Below are 9789 nucleotides of genomic sequence, written 5' to 3'. Positions count from 1 at the left end.
AGATCCCACCGTTTGACTCACTCGGTAGGAGACCAGGCAGGTCAGGTGACCCACAGTCATTATACACATATCCATTTGTACATGTAAGGTGCTATATCAGTTACAGGGCCTTTGCTTGCATTAGCTTGTGCAGATGCTTTGACACCGTGAGTGCTGCGCATATCTACGGCTTCCATCCTTTCAGGTATTCAGAAGCACCAAGTCTGAGGAACGCCTGAACAGAAAGACACCAGATTTGATGACCAGTAGAATACGGGTCAGTGGAAATAAACACAAAGTCATACAACCCAAATTCTTGAAAGTAAAAAAGGGTGAGATGTTTGGACTTGAATCCATGAGATGTTTCTGAGCCATTCAAGTGTAATTAGTAGGCCAAAAATTGGTTGCATGGACATTTTGACACACATTGCCAAATACTCTAGCTCAGGCCTGTCACAGGTATCTGCACTGTTAGAAGATGCTCCCTCTTGACACACCTGTATCGCCTTTATCGCTGCAGGTGTTAAACTGAACTCTAGCTGAGAAGGAAGGATGGCCATGATGAGTTCTGGAGGTGCCTTCTTCCTGGGCTTCATAGTGAGCACCTGCACTTTTTACTTGTTCCCGATGGAGGCGCCCCTTTACAAGAACTTACACAAGTTGGACATGCTGGTTCCCTCCATGAACAACCTGAAGGTGGAAAATGAGAGCCTGAACTGGAAGGTTGGCGGGCCGGCCCTGATAAACCTGGAGCACCCTCACCTGAAAGGTAGGCATGGCTTGCCTGGAGATGGCGGCCCGGTGTAACTTCCATTTCCAAACAGTGTCCCATTCTGTCTGTCTGTCTCTGTTAGCAGGCAAGGACAGCAGTGTGGCCGATGACATCTACAACAAGGTCCGCATTCTGTGCTGGGTCATGACGTGTCCTTCAAACCTCGAGAAGAAAGCACGCCACATTAAAGCCACCTGGAGCCGCCACTGCAATACGGTGATCTTTATGAGCTCCATTGATAACCCCAGCTTCCCCACTATAGGCCTGAACGTCACGGAGGGGCGCGACCAGCTCTACTGGAAGACCATCCGTGCCTTGCATTATCTGGAGCAACACCACCTTAACGAGGCTGACTGGTTCCTCAAGGCGGACGACGATACCTTTGTCATTGTGGAAAACCTGCGGTGGATTCTCGCCAACTACACCCCCGAAGTGCCCATCTACTTTGGCAGGCGCTTCCGGCCCTTCATCAGGCAGGGCTACATGAGTGGCGGCGCCGGATATGTCCTCAGCAAGGGGGCCCTGCAGCGCTTCGTGGAAGGCTTCCGCACCAACGTGTGCTCCCACACCAGCTCTGTGGAGGACGTGGCACTGGGGCAGTGTATGGAGAAGATGGGCGTGCAGGCTGGTGACTCACGTGACTCCCTGCTTCGGGAGACCTTTCATCCTGTTGTCCCCGAAATACTCCTCGCCGGCAAGTTCACTCGATCCCTCATGTACCGGATCTACTGCTACTACCCCACTGTGGAGGTGAGTGGGATGGTGGGGCACACTGTATGAGCTTGCAAACTTATTACGGTAGATGGAGAGAGGTGGCACTGAAAACCATGGCATCCAGCAGTGCCCATCTCATTAGGTGGAATAGAGTGAATTAGTCAGGTCTGTGACACCCGTAGGTGGCAGTGAGAGGGTTGGAGTGTGTGTGTGTGCGTGTATGCGTGTGTGTATGTGTGTGTGTGTGTGTGTGTGTGTGTGTGTGTGTGTGTGTGTGTGTGTTTATGTGATGAGCAGCTGGCTGTGATGGGTGAGGAAGGAGATGACCTGTTATATAGCGCCTCTGCTCTCTGTGTCTCTGTCTTATAGCTCCTTTCCAGTCGATCTTTGATTTAGTGCCTTGTCTGCTGACTGAATGAATCATACAGTGGACTTGACTGCCATTCTGTCCTTAAGGTATAGGAGGTCACTGGCTCAGAAAGAATGGCTGTTTTATTAAATTTTCTGTTGGCCGTGTCAGTCTCTGTGGGTACACTCGTGCAGCTGCGTGGAGTTGGTCAAGTAATTGGGGCGAGACACACCTACACGTGAGGGTGCGATCTTTCTCAATTGCTTCATCAGCTTCTTGCGGTGCATGATTTAGACGCTGCGCCCATAGAGCTGTTTAAGAACGGGCTGGCACAGGGAGGAGAAAAAACACAGAGAGAAGACAAACGAGAGAAACGAAGGCATGTAGAGCAAGAGTGTACAGCATTGGAGCAGAGAGAGAAAAGCCTGCATGGTCAATGGTCTCGCGACAGAGGGAAGGATAGGCACTCTATAGAGACAGATCATCGCCACTGATTGTGCAGCAGTGTGGGTGGCATCCTCTTCAGGGATCCAAGGGATGGCTTTGTGAACGTGAAGAATGACGAGAGGAAAACCACCCCCGAGCGGCCTGGCAGATGTCGATAGAGGCAGCCAAGACAGGGGGTTGGGATGGAGTGGACCGCAGCTGCTGAAGTCTCCGGTAGCTGAGTGAGCGATGGGTGAGCTGGGGAGACAAGGCAAGAGTTCTCCTCGTTTTTAGCCTTGTTTTTAATCACCTGGTTGTTCACCTGTTTTTATGGATCATTTATTTATAAATTTTTGAAGCACTGCACTTTCTTTTTGAACACACTTGATTTGTTTTAATAAAAGCACTTGGACACTTTGCAGTCAAGGACTGATTATGAGGTTTAAATGAGACAGGACATCATAACTTAATCCTCTGGTTTGCTGCCGGCTACTCTTATATGGCACACTCCATGGTGGCACACAGTTTTAAATGGTACATGTCAGTAGAGGGTGAAGGTGAAGTGTCACTGGTTACCCTGCTTGGGCCTGCTGAGTGAACAAGTGCTGCACTATGTTAGGATGAGATTGCCACCTGCAGGTGAGCGCTGTACACTTCAACTGCTCCATTCAATTAGCAGTAGAGCTGTGCTGTGCCTGGCAAGGCAGAGGCTGTGATGTCCGAGGACACTACAGGTGAGTAAGGGTAGTTGATCAGTTGACAGAAGTCTGCTAGCACATCCCAGGCATGATCATTGGGCTCTTTTCTTTATTGGTCCCAGTACTTACATACACCTGACGTTAGACGCTGGGCTCCTTTCTTGGTAACTTTGTGCCATTTTTGGCCAGATGACTGATTATCCCACTGCAGGGTACCATGTTAAAATGCATGTTTGAGGATTTGTGATGCCCATTGCTCACTCTCGTCTTCATCTTCTTCTCCTGTCAGGGTCCCCAGTGCTGCTCTGACCTCGCTGTCTCCTTTCATTACGTGAGTGCTGAGCTCATGTACATCCTGGAGTACTACACCCACCACCTGCGGGCATACGGCTACCAGTATCGCTACAACCCCAGACTTCCAGACAACTACACTAGGCTTCTAGCCCACTAGGACAGAGCAGGAGTCTGGCAGGAACAGCTCAGTGGATACCCAGCCGGAGAAGAGGCAGCTCTGCTGGCCAGAACCTGTTTGGCTGTTTATTTGTCTTGACAGCCGGACGTGTTGAGTATTGAGGGAAGGAGAACTCTCTGAAGTTAAAAATAATGATTGGGGGGTGGTGGGGGGTCTGTAAAGCAATGCCAATCAAAATCCACTCTTTTGAACTTGAGCTACGGTACCGAAGAAACCAGGGGTCCCCAGCCTGGCATGTCCACCTAAACCAAAGAGAGTGCCAGCGTGACGGGAAGAACTGGCTTGTATTCAATTGCTACTTTTAATGTCACAGACTTAGCCTGCGTGAATACCTGCTCCCTGAGCCAGCCCTGGGTCCATCCCTATTAGGAGTGCACCTGTGTTTTTGGGAATATCCTGTAGCAGCAGGTAGTGACGCTAAAGGAATGTTTCACCAAATCCCAATTATCTTATGAATGGCAGGTATCTCCCTTTGGTACCACTTGCAGCCCTTGTTGGGCAATGTTTGCTCACCGGTGACATGTAATGAACAACACTGAACCAGGGGATGAGATCCGATCCTTAGTAGAAAAGAGTTTTTAATGTATATGGACAACCATTTTCATAGTTTACCATCAACCCCGGAGGCAAAGCAACTAATAGACAAACTAAGAGATCTTCTTTCAAATGGTTGGATTTGACCTTTGTCAATGGGCTAGTAATTTCCCCAAGATACTAGAACATCAGCCGCAAGAAGCTCATTCAATAAGCCCAGAAGTCTGACTGTCCCAGGATAGATCAGATTCCAAAGAATCCACTTTAGTCTTGAAGTGACACCATTCCTCAGACAATTTCAGGTGCAAGTCTCATCCAGTGCAGAAGACTACTGTCAATACAAAGTATGCGCCAGTCAATATGATCCTTTGGGGTATATTCTTGCATTCACCATACATGGCCAAGTCCTGGTTCAGAAACTGGGGCATAAACAAAGAGACTGGGATGACCCCATGTTGCCTGAAGATCGATTAAGAGCCTGGAATGATTGGGAGGGAGAACTTCACCCTCTGACTATCTTTAGTATCCCAAGATGTGATGTGCCCGCTGATATGGACTTGTTTTCCATTACCAGACAGATTCACATATCCTGTGATGCCTCTGAACAAACTTATGGGTCCGTTTCCTACCCAAGAACGGAAGACAACGATGACAATATTCATCTCTATCTATCTATCTATCTATCTATCTATCTATCTATCTTACGTACCTTCATTTTGGCCAGGTCTACAGCTGCACCAAAGCTTTGGCAAACCATACCAAGACTAGAGCTAAGTGCTGTCTTACGTGGAGCACACCTTAGCTAAACTCCTAGAAAATGAGCTGACTTGAACAATCACCCAAGTGGTTCTTGTTGTGGTGTACAAAATCTGTACATTTTGCTGCATATTCTCATTATTTTTTGTTCAAGACAAAACAACAGAGGAACTTAAATAATTTAATGGACAGTTAACATCAAAAGCAATCTGTTTTCCTGAATCATAGTACCATTTTTATTTGATCTGCACAGGAATTCAGGAGACCCTCATACTGTATTGATGATTTTATCACCTGTGAAGGGAAAGGCACCAGGACTAAATTAGTGTATAGCTTGGGAAAGGAAGACATGCTGTGGTTCAAACTGTATGCGATTTACAACCTGTGAACAGAAGGAGATGCCATGGAACTGGAAATTATAACTTGAGACAGGAGATTGTTTAAAACATTAGGAAGGTTATTGCTTGGAAAAAACGGACGTGCTCAAATAGATGAGTTCGAGCAAATTCATTCATCATATTTTTTTTTTCTTTAACATTTTATTGATTTTATTAAAATCAAATAACATTCCATACAAGCTAGTCAAGTTTAACAAATGTAGGTTTGAAATAAATCAACCCCCACCCATGAGAAACAGAGTAAAACTTTAAGTTAGTAAAATAAGTAAATAGATAATAGAAATTAATAAATGAATAAAAATAAATAGAATTAAAAGAGGGGAGAGAATCTGCTTCCTCAATTTAAATACTTATTCTAAAATGTTATTGATTATCCTGCCAGGTTTTGAAAAAGTTTTTTACAGATCCTCTAAGTGAGAATTAGATTTTTTTCCAATTTCAGATAAGAGCCTGACCTTCTTCACACTTTGAGGAATAAAATAATTTACAGCATTCCTTAAATGTATTTATTTCCTTGTGATCCCTAATTTTATTTTCTGTTAAATTATTAATCTTTATTTTTGTGTTCCGAACTTCTTATTTATGTATTTGTGCTAATATCTTACTAACTCTTTCTCCATGTTCACAATGATGATGACGTGACTTAAAGATAAGTTGCTTCTTTTGTAGTCAAAGGATTTCATTCCAATCACAGAATCTATCCTTCCGTCTTGTGTGCCTTATTTGGTAAACTAGCTGATTTGGTGTACCAGCAAACGTGAGCAGGACAAAAGTGAACAGACAACTGAGAGCCAACAAAAGATATTTGAAAAACTAAAAGCTTGCAGCTAATGGGTAGCTGCCGTGGGGAAACGCGCATTACATTTATTTAGTGGTCACTAGAATGACAATTGTTTTGCTTGTTAAAATGTTATTAGCTTCAGGTTTTGTGCCGGGGCGGCACGGTGGCGCAGTGGTAGCGCTGCTGCCTCGCAGTGAGGAGACCCGGGTTTGCTTCCCGGGTCCTCCCTGCGTGGAGTTTGCATGTTCTCCCCGTGTCTGCGTGGGTTTCCTCCCACAATCCAAAGACATGCAGGTTAGGTGGATTGGCGATTCTAAATTGGCCCTAGTGTGTGCTTGGTGTGTTTGTGTGTGTCCTGCGGTGGGTTGGCACCCTGCCCAGGATTGGTTCCTGCCTTGCGCCCTGTGTTGGCTGGGATTGGCTCTGGCAGACCCCCGTGACCCTATTCGGATTCAGCGAGTTAGAAAATGGTTGGATGGGTTTTGTGCCTTATCACGCCATTCCCACTGCTTTTGAAAAGCTTGTGAAATAGGAAATGTTATTTTATGTTGGTATTTTAAAGCCTTAAAAGTAATACCTTTGTGAAATGTGCAAAATATGCGAGCCTGTCCCTTTAATGATACTGCATGGAGTGCTGTGTAGTACAACCTGTTTGGCAGTCCCACTCGGTTTTGAATTCAGTGCATTTCAGTGTATGTATGTTTTGAAGGAAAAATGATCAGGGAAAATTCCTGCCATCATATCAGTTTGTGAATCAGAGTATTAACAACCAGTTTGACAGATTAAGAAGTACTGTACACCTATGTGAGTAATTAATCATTAGTACATGTGTTATTTGTTAAAAAAATGATTTCATTCTGAAAAGTATATACCAAAACATAACTTTGGTATCTACTGAAACCACCTGAATTTTTAATTATAACCTAATACAGGTTTTTGGTCATACTCCTATGTCCAAATTAACAGTTAATACTAACATAAGGGTGGCAATTTTAGACATTTCTGGAGAGGATTGCCCAGTACAGATATCCTGATATTTACATGGTTTCCAGGTTCTAGTGTTTATCTTGCATTAAATGTTTTGTTATGCTACATATACGCTTCATTTATATAAATTTAAATAAAAACCAAATCAGTTAAGTAAATAAAACTAACCCTGTTTTGATTTTAGTTGTGCGCATTTGTGACTGTGCTCTTTTGCTGGTGCACTAGTCCTGTGTGCTTTTGTTATGACAGCTTATTACTTTTTAGTGTGATTATTGTGTTTTGAGCATTTTTCCTTGTATTGCACTTGCATAATATTTAGTATCTTTATTTTCTTTCTTTTCTTTTTTTTTTTATTTTGCGATTTCATAACTGTATGAAGTTGTGCATTATGACCACATCATGTTGACAGAGTTGCACCTGAAAAGACAGTGAAAAAATCTTCTAGCTTTGTTATACCATGGAAGACCCAAAGAGTGTCGGATTTAAAGAGAACATGCCGCAGAGCTGAGCGTCAATGGAGGAAGACTAAACTAACTATCCATCCATCCATTTTCTAACCCGCTGAATCCGAATACAGGGTCACGGGGGTCTGCTGGAGCCAATCCCAGCCAACACAGGGCACAAGGCAGAAACCAATCCAGGGCAGGGTGCCAACCCACCGCAGGACACACACAAACACACCAAGCACCCACCAGGGCCAATTTAGAACCGCCAATCCACCTAACCTTCATGTCTTTGGACTGTGGGAGGAAACCCACGCAGACACGGGGAGAACATGCAAACTCCACGTAGGGAGGACCCGGGAAGCGAACCCGGGTCTCCTAACTGCGAGGCAGCAGCGCTACCACTGCGCCACCCCAAAACTAACTATCTACTATGAAATATTAAAAGTTAAAATAACCGAATACAATAACGCTGTCTGTCTTGAGAGGCGCTGCTATTTCTCCAAGATTATAAATAACAATGCTAGTAATCCCAGAGCCTTATTTTCTACAATTGATCGCCTACTAAACCAGGTAACTCAAAGGAATGCCTCCTAAGTACTTCCAGTAAAACCTGTGAGGCTATCGCTGTATTTTTCAATAAAAAAATTAATGATATTAGAAATAACATAGTATATCCCTCCAACACTAAGGATGCTCCTAAACCCCAGCATCCTGTTATAAACAAATTAAATTCTTTCACTAGGATAGATTTACCTGATTTACAAAAAATAATCTCTCAATTAAAACCCTTTACCTCCGTCCTTGATCCAATACCAACAAATTATTTCAAAGAAGCATCAGGCGTGCTAATTGATAATATTCTGGACATAGTAAATTCGTCATTAGATACAGGGGTCTTCCCAGACTGTCTTAAGACTGCTGTAGTTAAACCCCTAATCTCGACCCCTCAGCTCTTGAAAATCTTAGACCCATCTCTAACCTGCCCTTTCTTAAGTAAAGTCCTGGAGAAGGCAGCCATTATGCAGTTAAATGACCCCCTCAATAAACCTGCTATTCTTGATAAATTTCAGTCGGGTTTTAGAACAAATCACAGCACAGAAACTGCACTCGTTAAAGTAGTAAATGATTTTATGAGTGAACGCAGACAGAGGCCATTTATCTGTTCTCATCCTCTTAGATCTGAGTGCTGCATTTGACACCATTGATCACAATATTCTTAGAAATCGCCTTAGTCAATGGGTGGGCCTCTCTGGCAGGGTCTTAAATTGGTTTGAATCCTACCTGGCAGGTAGAAAATTCTTTGTTAGTTGTGGTAATTACAACTCAAAGACACATGATATCCGATGTGGTGTTCCACAAGGCTCTATCCTGGGTCCGCTGCTCTTCTCAATCTACATGCTTCCGTTAGGTCAGATTATCTCAGGGTGTGGACGAAAACTCAGACCAGACAGCAGGTGCGGTTATAAAGCAGCTTTATTTTTCAGAGTCACGGTGAGAAGTTTTTCAGAAAAGCAGACAATCAAATATACATGATAGCGTCAGGGCTCTTCTGAACCCCGTCTGTTGGGTGGGGTCCAGTTTTATACCCCTAAAATGCGTGATTTAATATCATTATAAAATGTAACAGTCAACACATTTATGATACACAAACCTTGAGCGCCTTTAATGTCCCTTGTAAAACTTGATTTCTTGGCTCCTTTTGATATGGCGTTCAGATGTAAGCTAAGGGAAAACGTGATAAGGCAGACTCATGTGTGGAATGCTCAGACCTTAAGTCCTTTGCGCAAATATTTTTCTGTTTGCTAAAACAAAGCTTGCTATTACATGGTTTAGTAAAGCCTACTTCTCAGACATGAATTAGTACAAGGGAACGAAGAGAACATTCGTCTTCCACATTCCCCCCTTTTTTAGCAAACAAAAAATATTTGATCAGGGTAAGAGTTGAGTGGGAAAGGGTAGGAGACGGGGATGGAGTGGAGTGGGCGGAGGAGTGTGGGGTGGCTGTGCTGATCTGAAGCATTTTTTCTTTGCGTAAAAAGTAAGCCTTTGCCATAGAGGCAGTAAAATACTTGGATACAATGTATCTTATCAAGGGAACAATACAGCAAGCTACAAGCAGGAGAACGATTCAAGCAACCGTAAGAGAGATGAAAACTGACTTAAGCCATTTAACCAGGTTGAGTGGAGGTGTGTTCTGACTCAGGGCCCACAACAGTGGCTACAGCTCAGCTAAATGAGCCACCAGAAACCTGCAAACAGGACCAAAGCACAAGAAGTCCCAGGCGACTTGGAAATAAATCACCCTAAAATGTCCAAATATTGCTGTTCTTATAGCTGAAAGTGCATACAATTTTTACTACTAGCCAACCCGCCGCGTAGCATACGCCGCATAATCAGGCCGCTGTTTAAATGATTTTTAAGCACAGAGGAAAAAAAACCATTTGAAAAATCCGTAATTTAATAAACCACCAAGAAAA

The 9789-nt window shown here is 43.9% G+C and overlaps 1 protein-coding gene across 2 annotated transcripts; it reads left to right on the top strand.

Annotated features, from left to right (window-relative positions):
• The first annotated feature begins 502 nt into the window (after nucleotides 1–502).
• On the top strand, nucleotides 503–5276 carry LOC120532316 (glycoprotein-N-acetylgalactosamine 3-beta-galactosyltransferase 1-B-like). Of its 2 annotated transcripts, none has more exons than XM_039758216.1 (3): nucleotides 503–748; nucleotides 837–1501; nucleotides 3228–5276. In XM_039758216.1, exons 1-3 carry the CDS (start codon nucleotides 532–534, stop codon nucleotides 3387–3389), a joined length of 1044 nt encoding a protein of 347 aa, XP_039614150.1. In that variant the 5' UTR covers nucleotides 503–531; the 3' UTR covers nucleotides 3390–5276. The 2 variants fall into 2 exon arrangements, with proteins under 2 accessions (XP_039614150.1, XP_039614149.1); XM_039758215.1 differs by having other exon boundaries at nucleotides 834–1501.
• Nucleotides 5277–9789: the final 4513 nt, after the last annotated feature.

This window comes from Polypterus senegalus, chromosome 7 (genome assembly GCF_016835505.1).
Source record: "Polypterus senegalus isolate Bchr_013 chromosome 7, ASM1683550v1, whole genome shotgun sequence".
In the NCBI taxonomy this organism is placed as follows: Eukaryota; Metazoa; Chordata; class Cladistia; order Polypteriformes; family Polypteridae; genus Polypterus; species Polypterus senegalus.
Note: the sequence above shows the minus strand (reverse complement) of the source record. Positions and strands in the feature narration are given on the sequence as shown.

Coding starts and splice junctions, on each gene's coding strand:
- LOC120532316 (XM_039758215.1), top strand. CDS start 532: ATGGCCATGATGAGTTCTGGAGGTGCCTTCTTCCTGGGCTTCATAGTG. Junction 749..833: donor GGAGCACCCTCACCTGAAAG/GTAGGCATGGCT, acceptor TGTCTCTGTTAG/CAGGCAAGGACAGCAGTGTG. Junction 1,502..3,227: donor GCTACTACCCCACTGTGGAG/GTGAGTGGGATG, acceptor TTCTCCTGTCAG/GGTCCCCAGTGCTGCTCTGA.